The sequence below is a fragment of the Ptychodera flava genome, chromosome 2 (assembly GCF_041260155.1).
Source record: "Ptychodera flava strain L36383 chromosome 2, AS_Pfla_20210202, whole genome shotgun sequence".
NCBI lineage: Eukaryota > Metazoa > Hemichordata > Enteropneusta > Ptychoderidae > Ptychodera > Ptychodera flava.
In genome coordinates, this window is record NC_091929.1 from 871588 (window position 1) to 892480 (window position 20893).

General features: G+C 34.8%; 1 protein-coding gene across 4 annotated transcripts in view; it reads right to left on the reverse strand.

Moving 5' to 3' along the window:
• Positions 1-7006: 7006 nt before the first annotated feature.
• Positions 7007-20893, reverse strand: part of LOC139151178 (tubulin--tyrosine ligase-like protein 12) — an 86285-nt gene continuing 72398 nt past the window's right edge. For 2 of the 4 annotated variants that reach the window (XM_070723799.1, XM_070723775.1), the window contains exons 10-12: positions 18382-18463; positions 12890-13097; positions 7007-7501 (exon numbers count right to left, since the gene is read on the reverse strand). In XM_070723799.1, the coding sequence (XP_070579900.1) occupies positions 7350-7501; positions 12890-13097; positions 18382-18463 (442 nt within the window). In that variant the 3' untranslated portion in view covers positions 7007-7349. Of the gene's footprint in view, positions 7502-12889; positions 13098-17675; positions 17904-18381; positions 18464-20893 lie in introns of those variants that run through there. The other 2 variants (XM_070723791.1, XM_070723783.1) reach the window with 2 other exon arrangements.

Here is a 20893-nt window from a genome sequence, read left to right on the forward strand (position 1 = left end):
GACATTTAAAAGTCAGCAGAACAAAAATAAAACTATGATTGTCCTTGACAACACTTTTTGAAGTCTCCTTCTGATCAATCTTACATCGGTTTTGCTTTGATCCTCAGTGGCCTGCCCTCAGTGGCCTGCCCTCAGTGGCCTGCATGGCTGTCCTCAGTGGCCTGCCCTCAGTGGCCTGCATGGCTGTCCTCCATGTTTATACTACACTATTATGCTCAACAGAAATCAACCACCCTTAGACTATGCTTCCTGTCCAATTAGTGATTTTCAATAATACGGTCTTGTAATTCTTGTTGATTGAGTATCGAAAAGTACTGAACAATCTACTTATGTGAATTCCTTCTTGAAATGCGTAGATGTATCTAAGTATGTGCTATTTCAAGACTTGTTCAGCTTATCATCAAAAGACAAAAGAGTCCGAATAATAAGGTGTATTAAGGTAGTAATTTTCATGCACTGATAATTATCATTTTTTGCTCACGTGGTCACATACGTGAGCATATGTCGCAGTGATGTCTGTCTGTCTGTCTGTTTGTTGGTCCGATATCTCAAAAACGGCTGATCAGATCAGAATCAAATCTGGTACATAGATTGAGTTTGCAAATGGCAAGAATGATTAGTTTTTGGTGGATCTGGCTTGCATATTTTTTGCTCATTTGCATACTTAATGATATAAGATATATCAGCAGTGGGAAGCATTAAGGGGTGACATGAAAGATAGTTGCTAATTTGCATATTTAATGAACTTTCCTAATTAGGGATATATATCTGATTTGACTGGATCAAAATTGACCAAACTTGGTATGTATATTGAAAATACTATGATTTAACATTATTGAAAGTCGTTAAGCATTTGACCTTCCCCCGATTCCCAATTTGCATATTTAATGAACTTTGCTAATAAGGGATATATATTTGAATTGACTGGACCATTGTTGATGAAACTTGCTACATGTATTGAAGCTACTATGATACAACATTCTTGAAAGTCATTAAGCATTTTTACTTCAGCCAATTCCGAATTTGCATATTTAATGAACTTTCCTAATTAGGGATATATATCTGAATTAACTTGATTTTAGTTATTGAAACTTGCTATATACATCAAAGATACTGTGATATAACATTATTGAAAGTCAAAAGACATTTTTACTTCAGCCAATTCCCAATTTGCATATTAAAGGAATTTTCATAATTAGGGATATATATCTGAATTGACTAGATCAAAATTGATGAAACTTGCTATGTACATTAAAGACACTATAATACAATATTATTGAAAGTCATTAAGCATTTTATCTTCAGCCAATTCCTAATTTGCATATTTAATGAACTTTCCTAATTAGGGATATATATCTGAATTGACTTGACCAAAGTTGACAAAACTTGCTACATATATTGCAGATACCATGATACAATATTATTGAAAATCATTAAGTATTTTTACTTCAGCCAATTCCTAATTTACATATTTAATGAACTTTGCTAATTAGGGATATATATCTGAATTGACTGGACCAAAGTTGATGAAACTTGCTATACACATTAATGATACAGCATTATTGAAAGTCATTAAGCAATTTTTCTTCAGCCAATTCCTAATTTGCATTTTCGATGATCTTTCCTCTGAGATTCACTTGATCAAAGTTGGCAAAACATGCTATGTACATTGATGATTATACCAGGTTAAAACAATATCGAAAGTCATTTCACATTTTCATGTCAGCTAATTTATAATTTGCATATCTAATGAGCTTTCACAGTTTGGCATATATGGCTTGAAGGACTTGGCCAACGGTAATTACACTTGCTATATAAAGTGGTGATACAATGACAGCAGTCAAAGAACTTTAATATTTTCATTTCAGCTAATTACATATTTGTATACTTCATGACCTTTTAGAATTAATCTGTGGTGAATACTCTTCATTATGTTGATCATAATACTTTCAATGAAGTTGCAAACATGTGGCAAAGTTTCAAATTTACACATAACTGCAATATATAATGAAACACTGAGCATTTTAGTTCATATCTGGTCACAGTTAGTTTTTTAGTCACGCGAAGCGAGGACTAGGTTAGGTTCCGTCCGTCCGTGCACACGTCATCAGTGATTCCAGAGTAGTCTTTGAAGCGATCATATAACTGAGTAGAAATACAGTACCCTACTGCCTCTTGATGCACGCTACTAATTGTCACGAAATACCGTATCTTAATTTGGTGGCCAAAGATTCACGTATTTTGGATATTCACAGCTACATTTTCTAAATCTGAATCCAAAATTACTCTTGATGTCTGGTATTCAAAGCTTAATCCGAATCTGAAGTCACTGTAGCCAATGATGTAATTTTTCGGACTGTACCATTACTTATAGGGGCGATTTTTAGACTATCATCAAATGGGAGCGCCTATTAGACAGTACCATTATTTACGGGGGGCGACTGTCAACAAAACGACTGCTGACAAAAGTGTTACTGACATGTGCCCACTCCATCTTGTACATACATTGATGTGTGAAGGACATTTTATCAATGCGTAATTGTGACAGATAAAAAGATGGGTATATTTTCATTTGACTAATATTCCCTTCAGTATATATAGATCATACCATTCTGTTGTTTAATTGGGAGACATGAATGGCGACAATGCGTGTGGGAAATCCATACCATTTTTGAGACAGACTGGTTTTGGAAAAGATTTCAATAACATGTATTTACTGCACGAGTAAAATCTAGCATCGTGTTAAATAAATATCAATCCAACAGAATTACTGTGTTTCTGTGGTGTCTATCGGAACACATGTTTAACAATGCCAACATTCTTGACACATTTCGAAGCATGTAGTCTGCCAAGCTATCGCGCTGTGCACTTGACATCAGAAAGTAAACATTCTAAATACGATCGCATCGTGATGAGCTCGCTAAACGACATGATCGTAAAATACACAGAAGTTTATCAGTCAGGTTGTAATTATCCATGGTCCAGCAGGTTTTATGTATAAATTATTCATATTTGTGCTCTCATTGTACGATTTTGCCAATGCGACGTTCGGTGTCGCGTAGTTTCAAAGCATGACAGGAACTGACATGTTTTTATCGATATCTCACAATCCGTGCACAGTCGCCACATCAGATATCGACCGTTGGCATTAAAAAACTATGTTTTAAACATAGGGCCAAAGTCCCTGAAGCTACTATAGACATGGATACAAAATTAAGTATTTCCTGTCTGTATGAAATTATCTCACTAAGGTCATCCTAGGGACCTGTAAACCAAATATTAAAGCTGTCTGACCAGTGGTTTTGAAAAAACAAGCAACTCAACAGTTGACAGAGCTCTGCTGTGTTATGTAGAGAATAACCTTTGTGACACATGTATTGATGAAGAAGGTGGATATCTTTGATAGCTCATTTCAGGATGGCCTGACCAAAAATGGAAAAAATTCCGTAAAAATACAGATTTGCTTATTTCATCAGACTACCGTATATTAGTCTATAATAGCAAATAAACGAGAGTTAATTACATTCTAATTAAAGTAAACAAGACTTGCTTAAATCAAATCAAGATAAAAAAACAGCATATCTGTCAGGTTATAAAGAATCTTGAGGTGAATATTTTTTAATATCAGTATTTTCATCCTATTAACCAAGCACATTTTAACTTTCAAATTAACATCGTAAGTTCTGTTGAATAAGTTGATACTGTACGTAATCAGAGAAAAAAGCACACTGAAGAGACAAATGTTTGAAACTTAAGAAGTTCAAGGTCATCAAAAGCATTATAAGGAATCATGTTACAATTTCATTGCACTGTTTACACAGATTGCATAATTGCTATAAATAGCACATGAAGAATCTTACAGCCCAGCTTTACCATAAAAACCCTATCACTTTGACCACTCTTTTAATTGACCACTCTATTTTTTCCTCAAAAAGTAATCTTATTTTATCCTTACCAAGTCAACCATAAATGGAAATTAGAACTTTCTCTATCTCTATTTATTTGACCACCCTATCATGACAAACTATTTGAGCAATTTCTTTTAGATAACATAAATGGTGGTTCAGAATATATCAAAGTTAGGATTCAGGAAAGTTGCCTTTACATGTTTTAATCCTCCAAGATGGTAAGCATTTCACTATGAACTGTCAAAAAAAGTTGAACTTTCTGATAATTCCACACTAAAATTATATTGGCTTTGATGATTTCCTAATTAATTCAATTATTTAAAATCATATTAATTATTTTTTTCTGGGTGAATTGATAGGGTTTATACAGTACAACAATACAGTGTAAGTCAAATTTTGACCAAAAATGACAAAAAAATTCCTTAAAAATACACATTTGCATATTTCATCACAATTTGAACAAATCTAAGTTGGGTTATCCCTAGGGACCTGTATACCAAATAACAAAGCTGTCTGACCAGCGGTTATGAAGAAGAAGATTTTTTACCAAAAACACCTTTTTTGGCATTAATTTGCCTATTTTCAACAATATCAAAAAATTAAAAAAAAAGGTTTCTCAAAATCATATTTTTCATCTACACAACAAATATCAAATCAGTAAGTACTGCGGTTCTCAAGATATTTGAGTGGACGGACGCCTCACAAACGGACATACATACATACATACATACATACATACAGACTGACGCCGGACGGATACCCATCCCAATAGCTTCTATAGACTATAGTCTATAGTAGCTAAAAATGTTACCAAGTGGGAGTGCCACTTTTATTAGGTCTGTGATTAAAGATGAGTTCCATGGTGGTGAAAATGTTAAACCAATGTGGGCTGCCAGCCTAATTACAAAAGGTCATTAAAATAAGTCAATTAGTAATTAATTGATAGGATGTTGCCAAACATTTTTGCATTCTATAACACTGACAGATTATCATATGTACCACATTTCATAAACAATACTGTTAAGTTTCGATGAATTGTATTACAACACTGTGAGATCAACATCTGTACAAAGTTTCATCAAATTTGATGAAGTGTTTCTGGACATATCATTCTAATTATGAAAGTTCATTTACATATTCAAATTAAATATTAATTAACATGACACAGCATAGTGTCTGTATTCAATGTTAAAGCAATGTGAGCTCAACAATTGTACAAAATTTCATGAAATTTGATGAACCATTTCTCGCAATATCAGCCTATCTGCAGTTAATTGACATGATACTACTATATATCTTTGCATGCCATAACACTACTGGAAGATCAACATCTGTACCACGTAAAATGTCTTCATTCAAATGTTAAAGCAATGTGAGCTAAACAGCCATACCAAGTTTCAAGAAATTTGATGAATAATTTCTTGATATATCAGCCTAATTATGAAAATTCATTAAATATGCAAATCAGCAGTAAATTGACACGAAACTACTACATATCCATGCATGCCATTACACCACCAAAAGATCAACATCTGTACAAAGTTTCATCAAATTTGATGCAGCATTTCTAGACATATCACACTAATTACAACAATTCATCAAATATGTAAATTAGCAATTAATTGACATGATACAGCTTAGTGTCTTCACACAGTTTGATGCAGTGATTCTGGACATAGCCAACTACCAGTAATCAGGAAAGTTCATTCATATGCAAATTAGCAATTAATTCGCACGACACTGCTAAGGTCAAGAAAAATAAAAAGTTTGTTTCTTATCCTCGAGCCCGTCAATTCAGACCTGCCATGTCAACCTTTTTTTCCACTCATGAGGAGACGAGCAGCAGTGTTACTTTAGTATTTTTGTATAGCAACAGTTTCTGCGAGGATATCAGAGATTTTTTTATTAATAAAGTCATCTAGGAATCTTACAATTCAAACCATACCGTTGTCATCACAATCAGCTTGTTTACCATTATATCAAATATAATGGTAAAATGAATAAAACAAGTCATCTTCCATGACATAGTCCCCGCCAAATACAAATTTTGTCAATGTACTGCGGTAAAAGTGTGGAGATGCATTTGCACTTTCAAGTCACAAATCCAGTATTGCCGGGAAGTCTCAAGTGTGTGTACATATGAGAAACAAACTCTTATTTTTCTTGGCCTTAAGTGTCTTTAAAAACTTATATGAGACTGAGCTAAAGATCTGTACCAAGTTTCATCAAAATTGCTGCAGTATTTCTAGACATATCACCCAATTTCAAAAATTCATCAAATATGCAGATTAGCAATTAGTTGATGCAATACTGACATATCTCAATATGTGCTATCAGAGCTCTGTATGAACATTTTTACAAAGTTTCATGAAATTTAGTGCAGTCGCTACAAACAGAGCTGGTTTTCAAAAAGTCATTGTCAATGGCATAGTCCCCGCTTTTTCAATAAAATGGCCGTCTCACGGCCATATTGGATTGGATTGCAAATCAATTTGACGTGCATATGTATGACATAAGGAGTAATCCTTATACTATGTTTGAATGAAATCGCTCCAGGCATCTCTGAGATATCTGCATGAATGAACAGACGCATGGATAGACACACGCATGCACACAGGGACATGACCAAATCTAAAAGTCCCCCAGACGGACTAATAGATGTATATGACAAAAACTGATGTTTACTGGAAGGCTTGGTGGGTAACTTGGATTCAATGACATATGGGACTCGTCTGCGGCTCATCCAAAATTTTACTATCTCAGCTTCTGTCAGTTGAGGGCCATATTTAATGAGTAACCCAGTATTATTCACCTTAATGTCTAATACTAGTCCGAATAGCAAAATTCATATTGTGATTTTCAGCCAAACTTTGGCTCACAGCATATCACTATCCCTACATTGCCTGACACATAGATAAAACCACATTGGGTAAATTTCATTTCAGTTTTCCACACCATAAGGACTAATTATATTTCACTAATGCTGGTTCAATCACCAAGTGTACTGGACTACTTCTGGTTACTCCTTGAGTGCATGCCTGTTTCAGGATGACAATTAAGTTTTCACATTAGTAGACAAATGATGAGGAAGCAATCACTATGGTTACAGCTGTTTTATGGCTTTGTGGACACTTTCAAGAAACAGGAAAATATTTATCTTGCTGTCCATGTTGTTTTGCTCAGACAATAGAAGGAACATTTACTCTAGCCTTAATAACTTGACGAACTGTTACAAAGGCTGGTCAAATACAATACGGCTGCATGAGGTGTGAAAAATAGCTGACAAGACCCATCTACTGTAAAATAGCAGTTATTCTTCCTAACATTTCTGACGTACACAGATAACCTTCATCATAGTACATACAAGCACTATAGGGCTGGTACAATACACTTGCAATAACAATTCAACTTGCATGGCTATGAACACAGTGAGATGTCAGCTCACAGAAGTCTTGTAATACGTGAGTCTTCAATTTCATCCAGGAACAGAGCACTGAAGACAGAATTGTAAAATCCTGGATTGTAAGTTTCCATCCTAGTGGAATCTGGACAGTAGTTAACCTCTAGTAAAATTGGCTGGATAGATTTCTCATCTGAAACAAGACAAAATACATTACAGTTACAAGAAATTCTTTCTCATACAATTAACTTAATCAGTATTTCAAAATTATCATTGATTTCCTCACCATAATTTAATCTGAAATACAACTCTACAGAAAAAGTTCTCTGAATTGCAGGCCGTCAATGTTTTGCTCACGTGTTTACACACGTGAGCATATGTCGCAGCGATGTCTGTCTGTCTGTGTGTCCGTGTGTCTGTCTGTCTGTCTGTCTGTCTGTCTGTTGGTCCGATATCTCAAAAACGGCTCATCAGATCAGAATCAAATCTGGTACATAGATTCAGTTAGCAAATGGCAAGAACTGATTAGTTTTTGGTGGATGTGGCTTGCATACTTTTTGCTCATTTGCATAATTAATGATTTTAGAAAAAACGGATATACATTAAAAACGACTACACACAATTTGATGAGATTTGCTACAAATGTTGATCACACCAAGATATATCAGCAATGGGAACCATTAAGGGATGACATGAAAGACAGTTGCTAATTTGCATATTAAATGAATTTTCCTAATTAGGGATATATGTCTGATTTGACTCGCTCAAAATCGACCAAACTTGGTATGTATATTAAAGATACTATGATTTAACATTATTGAGCGTTTTAACAGCAGCCAATTCCTAATTTACATATTTAATGAACTTTGCTAATTAGGGATATATATTTGAATTGACTGGACCAAAGTTGATGAATCTTTCTAAATGTATTGAAGCTACTATGATACAACATTTTTGAAAGTGATTAAGCATTTTTAATTCAGCCAAATCCAAATTTGCATATTTAATAAACTTTCCTAATTAGAGATATATATCTGGATTAACTTGATTGTAGTTGTTGAAACTTGCTATATACATCAAAGATACTGTGATATAACATTATGAAAGTCAAAGACATTTTTACTTCAGCCAATTCCTAATTTGCATATTAAATGAATTTTCATAATTAGGGATATTTATCTGAATTGACTTGATCAAAATTGATGAAACTTGCTATGTACATTAAAGACATTATAATATAATATTATTAAAAGTCATTAAGTATTTTCTCTTCAGCCAATTCCTAATTTGCATATTTAATTAACTTTCCTAATTACGGATATACGACTTGACCATTGACAAAACTTGCTACATATATTGCATATACCATGATACAACATTATTGAAAATCATTAAGCATTTTTACTTAAGCCAATTCCTAATTTACATATTTAATGAACTTTGCTTATTAGGGATATATACTGAGATTTACTTGATCAAAGTTGGCAAAACATGCTATGTACATTGATGATTATACCAGGTTAAAACAATATCAAAAGTCATTTCACATTTTCATGTCAGCTAATTTATAATTTGCATATCTAATGAGCTTTCACAGCTCGGCATATATGGCTTGAAGGACTTGGCCAACGGTAATTACACTTGCTATATAAAGTGGTGATACAATGACAGCAGTAAAAGAACTTTAATATTTTTATTTCAGCTAATTACATATTTGTATACTTCATGACCTAATCGGCGGTGATTATTGTTCATTATGTTGATCATAATACTTTCAATGAAGTTGCAAACATATGGCAAAGGTTCAATTTTACACAACTGCAATATATAATGAAACACGTGAGCATTTGCAGTTCATATCTGGTATAATATGTAGTCCTTATCTCTTCAAACAGTCCAAATAAAATTTTTATACATGCAAATTTGATATTATCAATTAAACACTGTCAAAATTGTCTGTACTACCCGTATAACAGGGTGGCTTGAGAAAGATGACAATAAATGCTGAATATGTTATAAAATCTTTAAAACATAGGGCCAAAGTCCCTGAAGCTACTATAGACATGGATACAAAATTAAGTATTTCCTGACTGTATGAAATTATCTCACTAAGGTCATCCTAGGGACATGTAAACCAAATATTAAAGCTGTCTGACCAGCAGTTTTGAAAAAACAAGCGACTCAACAGTTGACAGAGCTCTGCTGTGTTATGTAGAGAATAACCTTTTGTGACACATGTATTGATGAAGTGGGTGGATATCTTTGATAGCTCATTTCAGGATGGCCTGACCAAAAATGGAAAAAAATTCCGTAAAAATACAGATAAATATTTCATCAGACTATATTAGTCTATAATAGCAAATAAACGAGAGTTAATTACATTCTAATTAAAGTAAACAAGACTTGCTTAAATCAAGATTTACGTCATAAAAAAACCAGCATATCTGTCAGGTTATAAAGAATCTTGAGTGGTTATCTTTTAATATATTATTTTCATCCTATTAACCAAGCACATTTTAACTTTCAAATTAACTTGTAAGTTCTGTTGAATAAGTTGAGACTGTACGTACTCAGAGAAAGCACACTGAGAGACAAATGTTTGAAACTTAAGAAGTTCAAGGTCATCAAAAGCATTATAGGGAATCATGTTACACTTTCATTGCACTGTTTACACAGATTGCATAAGTGCTATAAATAGCACATGAGGAATCTTACAGCCCAGCTTTACCATAAAAACCCCATCACTTTGACCACTCTTTTAATTGACCACTCTGTTTTTTTCCTCAAAAAGTAATCTTATTTTATCCTTACCAAGTCAACCATAAATGGAAATTAGAACTTTCTCTATCTCTATTTATTTGACCACCCTATCATGACAAACTATTATGAGCAATTTCTTTTAGATAACATAAATGGTGGTTCAGAATATATCAAAGTTGGGATTCAGGAAAGTTGCCTTTACATGTTTTCATCCTCCAAGATGGTAAGCATTTCACTATGAACTGTCAAAAAAAGTTGAACTTTCTGATAATTCCACACTAAAATTATTTTGGCCTTGATGATTTCCTAATTAATTCAATTATTTAAAATCATATTAATTATTTTTTTCTGGGTGAATTGATAGGGTTTATACAGTACAAGAATTCCATACAATGTAAGTCAAATTTTGACCAAAAATGACAAAAAAATTCCTTAAAAATACACATTTGCATATTTCATCACAATTTGAACAAATCTAAGTTGGGTTATCCCTTGGGACCCGTATACCAAATAATAAAGCTGTCTGACCAGCGGTTATGAAGAAGATTTTTTACCAAAAACACCTTTTTTGGCATTAATTTGCCTACTTTCAACAATATCACAAAATTAAAAAAACTAGTTTCTCAAAATCATATTTTTCATCTACACAACAAATATCAAATCAGTAAGTACTGCGGTTCTCAAGATATTTGAGTGGACGGACGCCTCACAAACGGACATACATACATACATACATACATACATACATTACATACATACATACATACAGACTGACGACGGACGCCGGACGGATACCCATCCCAATAGCTTCTATAGACTAAAGTCTATAGTAGCTAAAAAAATATGGTCATCTCTTTGGTAAGACATTGATCAATACAAAGTATTTGGGGATACAGTGGTATCAGGGATGAAGAATACAGCTATGAAAATCATTAGTGCATAGTGTTCATTGAGCAGCTGACAGTAACAATTCACTTATAAAAACACCTTCATTGGTACAGGTGACCTCACAATGCAAATTGAGGTATTAACAGCTGCTTTAGTAAACAGCATAACACTATAAGTAAAACAGCTTCTTTGAGAATTAAATTTTTCATAATGGATGTTTCCTATGTCACAAATCACAGCTTTTCTGTGGGATTGTAGTTGGAGTTTGAATTGAAACAGGGATAACAAATGCTATGTCAGTTAGGATGAGAAAAGGCTGTTGTCTTCTACTATCTCTTTGACAATGAAAAATCTATCAATGTACTGTACTTGTTCATCTCCATTCATGTTCTCAGTATGTCTTTTGACTTCTACAATATGCGACTGACATAAAAACATGTTTTGCTGAAACAAGAAGACTTTAGTTTTCAACACAATGATTGGATTGCATTGTCTGGATTGTCATTCTCCTATTGTTTAGAGAACATAGAATATAGATATGAAGCCATATTTTAATGCATTAAAATATGAATCATATTTTCACAGTGACAGAAGCAGACGGAAATCTATATCAACATTTCAAAAAACGATGAGTTATGGTCATAATTGCTGTTTATTTTCAATTTTTTTGTCACTGCATTTCAGGACAAGCAGTTTCACTAGAATCAAAGCTATCAGGTATTACAGCTGACATCTGTCACAACAGAATGATCTGCATGTTTTATTTGTTGTAGAGTTCATTTTACGATGTACTGTGATAGATCAACTGTGGTCTGCAGTTTGATTATTCTGATGACAAATTTTACTACTAAAGAGTAGAATTACATTTAGCATAACTAATGATCAGCCATGAAAATCTGACAATTAAACAGCTTCAAATATATTACAGATTTGGTACATATACATTCCACATTTGCCCAGTGATTCTGAAAGGCAATTCTCTGAAGTTAGAGAATTCAGGTTTCTTACTAATTCAGGGTAAAAGAAGGATAGTGGTAGAAAGCATTGGGTTCCTTGATTATATAGGTCCCTACCCTAGAATTACCTGTTTTGTGTTGTCCAGCCTGGGGCACCATAATCAAACAAATACAGTAATTGTCAGCAGATCAGTTGTATACTGATCCATGAAAGCAAGCTGTGATTGACTCTAATAGCTTTTTTAGAAAAGTTGTTCTTTGGAGCTCAGTATTATTATGTGCGAGTAGACAACACTTTGCTATTGTTACCAGGCATCACATTATGTGAGCAGGTAATGGCCTTTTTCTATGAAATGACATTGAAATGATCAACTGAATTGGTATTAAATTAATATAACAGTTTGTTTAGTCAGCTTTAATATCTACTGTAAATCAAACTTCTTGTCAAGAAGAAATATCAGAACACTAGTGCAAAGATATCTAACAAACGGCACTCTACCTTATAAATCATAGAGTTTCAAAACACATTGTCTGCAAAGCCAGCCTACATACATGTAGTAATGTGGTTTTAAGATGTATCCAGTAATTTATAGAACACATTTAATGTTGATCACAGATGAAAATCATGAAATTACAATTTCACAATAACGTAAATTGGTAAAAAGTGAATCTGTGCATAGTAGCCATGAATCAATAACAACTTAAAGAAGTTTTATGATAATTTTCAGGCAGAAACAATTTCAGCAAGTTGAATGAGAATCAAACATAAATGAAGAAGCCAAAATTACAAAACTGAAATGAAGACATCATCAGGAATTTACAAATCAAATGTAAATACTGTTGATGTCATACAAACAGTTTAAAAGAAGATATTTTATCCAGAATTATAAACTTGGTCTCAAAATTTTCATTTGTTTGGTGTAGAATTTATTTTCTGCCCTGCTCAGAAAATCATGAAGTGTTTTATAAGAACTTACTGTTACTATTGGTTACCCATTTCAGCATTAAGTCCAGGGAATACAAAGCTCTCGACTGAGGGTTATGGGCAAGTCCCTTTGGTGGCGGTTCTGACACAGCTGCTTGGAAAAACTGCCGGATTGCATCAAATAACTTCTCTTCAACAAATTTCCATTTGAAATCTGGATTCTGTTCTTCAAATTTCGGAATGAATTCATGCCAGTGAATCTATGCATTGACAGAATGTTTAAATTACACCATGATTTGAAAATGTTTTGACTTGAATATCCTTTAAAAATAAAGTTCGTGACAACATCACTGTTCGCTCCCATATAGTTATCAAAACAAGTCAATAATTGTATGAAACATGGACATACATATACAGACAGACTGACATACACAGACTGGCACAGAGTGATGACATTGACCCAAGTGTGCCTTGGCCCATGGAGAGTGATAAAGATATAACAAACAGCTGAATGTAATGATAAAATAGTTAAGTATAGGCCTATACAGGCACTGAAGGTGAATATGTTACAGCAATTTGAATAGTTTCTTTTCCTTTTCTACTTCTGTGATAATATTTAAGACAATCAATCTGCAAGGCAGTTTATGTATTGACAAATATGTTATCTTTTACAAGCACACAGTAAACTGTTCTTGATTTTTCATTTACAATATTTGACATAGACTGAAATACATGACATGCAACCAATGTTTACACTTTGCCTATACACCAGATACATGGAGAAATTTCAACATACAATCATCAACTAAGAAACCCTACGGGAAAAAGTAAACATTGTTTTCTTCCAGAACAGCTGGCACATCCACATCTGGAACAACTTACAAACTTAACCATTACACAAGGATGATGACACAAGAGATAAAGTTAAACTGTGGTGAACTTGACTACTCCTTTCAAATCCTTACCTAACTTGACATCTTAAACTAAAATACACTGCATGGTTAATTGTGCCAAAAAATACATCGGGGTGGACCATTTGATAAGGGATGGCGTCTGGAAGATCGATGAGACCTGTACATTATCTTTTTTATCCGATCCATTGTACATTCTTTTTTTCCCCACTCTCTCACCTTTTCTTTTTGTCAAACCTTCTCTGGCTGAATTTTTTATTGGCATTTGTTAGGAATTTTTTCAAAATCTGCCAGGATTTTTTTGCCGCATTTCAACACCAAATACAGTTTACCATATCAAATGCTTACTAAATCACCACATTATATACTCTTAGTTCCAGTGGGTATAAAATTACCAAAAAAAATCTTAAAAATACAAAATGAAAGATATCCCAGTAAAACTGAAAGTTTTGCAAAGTTGCCCCAAAAATTCAAAATTCCGGATTTCAACTTAATTTCAATATATCTTATTAACAAAAACCCTAAGGACCGGTTTACTAAATATCAAAGCAATCAGACTGGTAAATTTTGAGAAACAAATTTTTTGACCAAAAATGAGAAAAATTGCCCCCAAAATACAAAATTGTAGATTTCATCCTAATTTATATATCTAATCAACATAAACCCTAGGAACCTGTACACTAGATATCAAAGCTACCAGGTCAGACGTTTTTGGAGAAAAATTTTTTGACCAAAAAAGGCAAAAATTGCCCCAAAAATAAAAAAAATTGCCAGTTTCAACATACCTTCAATACATTATATTGAGATTAATCTTAGATACCTGTATACCAAATACATGTATCAAAGCTATCAAATCAGCAGTTTTTGGATTAAAAATATTTTTATCAAAAATCGGGAAAATTGCCCCAAAATTACAAATATGACAATATCAATACAATTTGTACAAGCATGACTGAAGTCATTCTGAGGAACATGAATATTAAGTTTCATAGCATTCAGACGAGCGATTTCAGAAAACAAGATTTTTTGACTAAAAACGGAAAAAATACCCTAAAAATACAAACATGCAAATTTCATCCCAATTTTTGCACACATAATTTAGAATACCTAAAGAAATCTGCATACCAAGTTTCAACCAAATCTGACCAATGCTTACTGAGTTTTAGCCATTTGTAGGATTTTTCCTTTTTTTCCCCCTCATTTGCATATTTTTGGCACTGACATGTTCATTTGAACAAATTCACGTCTCCACCCCTAGGGCACCTGTACACCAAATACAAGGACAGTAGGTGCTACGATTTAGGAGTTTTGATTCGGACGGACTAACAGACATACATACATACTTACATACATACACACAGACGCCATTTTTCCACCTTATACGAATACCTCCCATTTGCATATATACATATGCATATATGGGAGCGTAAAAATAAAGTTCTTGACGACAGATCAAAATTCACTCTGAGCATCCTTTCATGATTTTTCCAATTTGAATGTGAAATCATACCTGTCATAAGTTTGAAGTAATTAAAATGCAACTTTTTGATATTGGCAATAATGCTACAGTTATAGGTTATTGCACCCTGCTTGATACTATTAAAGAGGGAGGGTGGAATGATATAGAGGATTAAAGAGGGAGGGTGGAATGATATAGAGGATTAAAGAGGGAGGGTGGAATGATATAGAGGATTAAAGAGGGAGGGTGGAATGATATAGAGGATTAAAGAGGGAGGGTGGAATGATATAGAGGATCTGGAAAATCAGTTGCTAAGACACTCATGGTACATCCAGTGTTTCATCCAGGATTGCATCAACAGGGGGGATTTCCCCTCCACCAAAAAATTTAGGGAGGATTTCACCAGTTCATGTGTTCTACTTGTATCTTGAAGGTGTGACTGGCACCATTTCACAGTGGATTGGCTCCCCCTTGACAAATTACTAGGGGGTGCCAATAGAGGGGGAATCCCCTCATCCTCCCATATTGATGAAACACTGATCATACACATACACGGTATTGAGTTGACTATAGGCATATCATACCAGTGTTGGAAACTTGCCAAAATATTTGCCAGACATCAGGACTGGTAACTTTCAAAACTTGCCTGTCCTGCCAGAAAGTTGCCTGTCCTGAATTTTTGACAAATCCATTCATTCAAAAAACACAAAAACCATTATGTACTTCAAACTATAAACAACTTTATTTTCAACATGAGTTTTAACTGTGATCTTACAAACAAACTGTTCTGAATTCCACTGTTTGAAATGAATTATAATCCGGACTTGAATACAAAATTTCTACAATAACAATGCTGATAACACTCTGATACACTGTGTTGATAACCGAGTACTGGACATTTCATCATGGATCTGTGCATGGTCTCCTTGATGAAATCAGTGCTAACATGAGTAAAGCACAGATTACATCAAGTCAGTGTCACTACCAACATCACTTTCCAGGAGATCAGAAAAATCTGATTCATAATCAGAGTCCAGTCCCTGTCCCTGAGGACAGGGACTGGAGCTGAGCTTACTGAGAAAAAATTAAAATCTGAGAGAGCTGCCATATAAGTAATCAAAGTTGGCGGCATGAATTAAATAAACCAATACTCTCCTCAGACCAAACCGATTTCAAAGGCCGTTTACAGCAAATATTGTTAACGAAACCATGAAACCTGGGAATGGCTAAACACAGAGAAACAAGATTTATTTCTCGAAACAGCCCTTCAGAATATGCTTTCAAACACCGGAAAGCAGGCACCAATACAGCTCGAAATCTATTACAAAGTCCACGAAAAATTGACACAAAACTAAACGTTCGGATAATCGATTTAAATGCCTAAAACAAACTAATCGTTGACAGATTAGTACAACATTTACTGTTAACATAACGAGCACTAGCAACGCTCAAAATATGCCCTAAAACAAAAATCCTTATAAGCGTCCAGAAACTTCGGTCGATGCTGGGTCATGTTAATTATAATATGACACCACACACCGGATCGCTCACTATAGAGTCAGTCAATAGTGGCTAACTCTCTCAATAACGAATCTGGCTTCTCCTCCTCGAGGACGAAGATGACTTCATCACACAACCAAGCGGAGGGGATACAAAACAAGAGAGCGACTGATGAAGGAACCCCATTTTTGGTTCCGAAACACTGTTAAGACAAATCACTCAATCAACAAACCGGTTTACCGGGGACCCAGATCACATGACTAGGGTCAAAGCACTATCGATTCACAGGTGTCTCGCCATGTATTCCACACAAAATAAATGCAATGATCCTTTTATTCACCATATCGTAACACTGAACAATCTTGGTAGAGCCGATGTGTGGAGTTGCCCTCATTTTCCATTATATCGTCCCTGAGGACGCATGTGCACTGGCTGATATCGCGCAATCTCGCTTAGTGTGAGATTTACTAGTATGAGCGACTTCCTGTTTACCCGTGTTTACATGTCTCGCTTGCATTGCGTTCCGGCGTCACACAGTTGCACAGTTTCAGTAGCATAAGCGCGTCGAAGTCGGACGTATTGGTATACTACATTTCGTTTATTTTACACAACATCTAGAAGCAGCTGATCGATGAGATTACTGGGTATGCCGTATGGGCTACTATCGAGAGCCCGACACACGGACGTGGAAGTACAATTTTCCTCCCGTCCGACTGAAAAGTTACCCGTCTCGGACGGGAGGACGGGCGGTAGTTTCCAACGCTGATCATACACATTATCATATACCTACATTCACATGCCTGTGTAAAAACTATGGGGGAAGCGACCTCGCATCCATGCATTTTTTTACGTATCAGCCCCAGCCTGGTGCCCGAATATGCATTATTACCTTGATTCTGGTTACTACGCACGTTGCTATTTGCAAACGTTCTCTTCGTACACAAAGCCAGCACAAGATTAGGAAAATGTTGCTCTGCTCACTCAGATCATAGTGGTACATGGCGAAGGAGGAGCCGTGCCTGTGACATCGGCTTATATTTCTAAATTCAAGTGAATCCTATTTATATTAAGTGTGTGTCTGTTCTGTACAAATTACAATAAATTGACATCAAGCTTTTGTCCTTACACCTAGATTTTTGCCTGGATCTCTGTTGGTCACATACCAGTACGCATGTTAATTTGCGTGTTCTAGAATTCTGCAGGTAAACAAATGACATCATTGTATATGTCAATTGGTGACAGGAATTGGCCATTGCTTTTCTGAAAAATTGACACAAATGGCGATGAATTTTTGATATCGCACACATTTTTATCTCCAAAACGATGCTATGTAAACTACATGTTTAACATTCCATAATATATGATAAAACCTTTGCGGCCCTGATACGGCTTTTGCAGTCCTTGGTCGTACGATACGATGGAAGGGCCCGAGCATGCTTGGGCCCTTCCACCGTACGATCTCAGTCCGCAAAAGCTGTATCAGGGCCGTAAAGATTATTATTGGTATTTGAGTTGACTTTAGGCATACCACATACATACATGATATTTGAGTTTATTATGTAGGTATATTATAAACATTATTGGTATTTGAGTTGACTATAGGCATATCATACCAGTATACACACATGGTATTTGAGTTGAATATTTGACTCAATTGAAGTTTGTTTCACTCACCTGAAGTAATTTTTTGCTGTCTGCATAATTCATGACAGTAAAGTGTTTTCCGTAATCATCAAAGTGATCTAGAGAGAATGGTCTAAGAATTGAAAGATAACAAATAAGAGATACCGCATTACTTTGTTATTGTCTGGGAATTTAACTGAGATAATATATATACTATTACATATGTACCACAGTTTACTTGCATCGAAGCACGCGCGTACTACCGGTATTTGCACTGCAGTGCAAATACTAAAAAACATTATTCCATACCTGCATGCAAATGAATAGAACAGCGCGTGATCCTTGTCTTTCAATGAGTGTCGCGTACACTATTTAAAATGTGTTTGCTTGTGCTTTTAGTTCCTTTGTTTTCTTGATAAAATAAACAGGGGTAAACATATGTAATAATAACAGAACCCCATGGCGAGCGAGCAAGCTTGCCGTACCTGGGGTATTTGCACTCGTGTTTGCATTGAATCCGGCTGTCCTTTCACTCGCTGCGCTCGTGAAAGCACGACCGCCGGATCCCCCGCAAACACTCGTGCAAATACCGCTGGTACGGCGCGCTTGTAGGTGTAACTAAAAGTCCCCCTGGATGGTATCCGTGGGGACTAATAAATACTGATAAATCTCGCTATGTCTATAGCCCTGATACTTCTATTCAAGTGCCATTGTATTGCATACAATGTGACCATTTCAGCTATTTGTTGTAGCAAATTTGTAGCAATACTGTTTCTATTCCATTTAAGCTGGTGAAAAACACAATATGTTTGTAAATATTATCATGCATCGACAGGATAGGGATAAACAAAGAATATCACAATTATCATTACAGTATCTGGAAATCTGCAAAGCAAAAAATAGTGAATGAGGTCTATGGCTTATGGATCATGAACTGTGGAACTGCAGAACAATTCATGCAAAATTTGTCAGTCGTCTTGTTCACAAGTACCTACAGTGGCTGTAAATTATCACATTTAAATATGGTCTTGAATTATTGCAATGAAATTTGAGTACTGGCATGGCAAGATAATTGAAAAGGGATTCAGATTATATAATAATTCTGTTCTCTTCAAATTGCATTAAATATGCATTTGTGATTGGTTTGGCATTCATGTATTGGAATTATGAGTCACAGTCTTGATAAATAATTGAACATTTAAGTTATTTCTACCAGTGTGTCACACTGTTTGTGACTTTTGGTCAATAGGGATGTCCATGGCTAACGTTTGTATCTCAATAATGTCAATTAAGAAATTAACTTCGTATTTGGCTCTGGGTGTTGAAACTAAATATTAAAGGTAGCATTGTGATGAAAATGTATTGATATACTTATGACAATCATTCTTGTGACAAATGGCTTGTTAAACCAACAAAAATGTTCAGTTTAAAGTTACAACAGTCATTGAAACTACAAACACTGATATTTGGGACAGTTGCACAAATGGCAATAAAATCAAATGTGCTATTTAATGAAAACTACATTATGTTGACTTTTTGCATAAATTTTCTCAAAACTTGCATACAGTATATATACAACTTTTTGTACATTAGGTTGTGCAAAAGAGACAAGGTGACTAGTATAGATACACTGTACAGTAGGTACAAGTTATAAATGGTAATTCTGTATTGTAAGTGCTATGTACAGCAATCCTATTGATCTTCAAAACAACATGAAACTAAACAATTATACAACAGCCTTGATCTTTTTACCTTTACATAACAGCTGTTACCATCACGTGTTCTATATTACAACTACAGCATGGTATGACTGTTTTGGTTTACCAACTCTGCAGCTTGTCTTTTGGCTTACTAATATCACAGCATGTTTTTTGTTACACTGCAACATTTTTTGGGCATAGTAACACAACAGCATATTTGCTGTGGCTTACTAAAACTGCAACATGTTTTTTTGGTGTAGTAACACAATAGCATGTTTGCTGTGGCTTACTAAAACTGCAACATGTTTTTTGGCTGCGGCCACCAGTGTTTTAAATTTGCTTATTGATTCTGTTGATTGAATAATCGTATAATATGAATATTAGTGCAATAGGAAATGAACAGGCTGTAGTTTGGAATGAGATTGATTCTTGGTAATTGGTGAACTTTGATTGCATTGACCTTGAATATCATGCTCCATATCTGTATGAATGAAGCGATGCAGGCGTTTGATTGGTGTGATATTGGTGAGTGTCGTATAAACATGAACCAGGTGTTTGACAATGAACCCTGTTCCAAGAAATTGATCAGCCACTGGCACAAGGAAATTTACATTTTATATTCACCAATATAGAAGTGATGCAGAAAAATTGTGCAGTTATTCCTAAACTGTGCAGTTACTTCTAAAGGAAACCAAAGAGTTCAGAAATCTGTAATCCCCTATGTACAATTACATGAAAATGGAAAGACTGCACATTTCTCTGATGCTATGTCCTTTGCCGTCTTGTATCCAGCATAATGTGTACCAATTACATGTTCTGACAGAAAGGGCATTTCTTAAGTGTCTTAAGAAGGCGATGTGCCT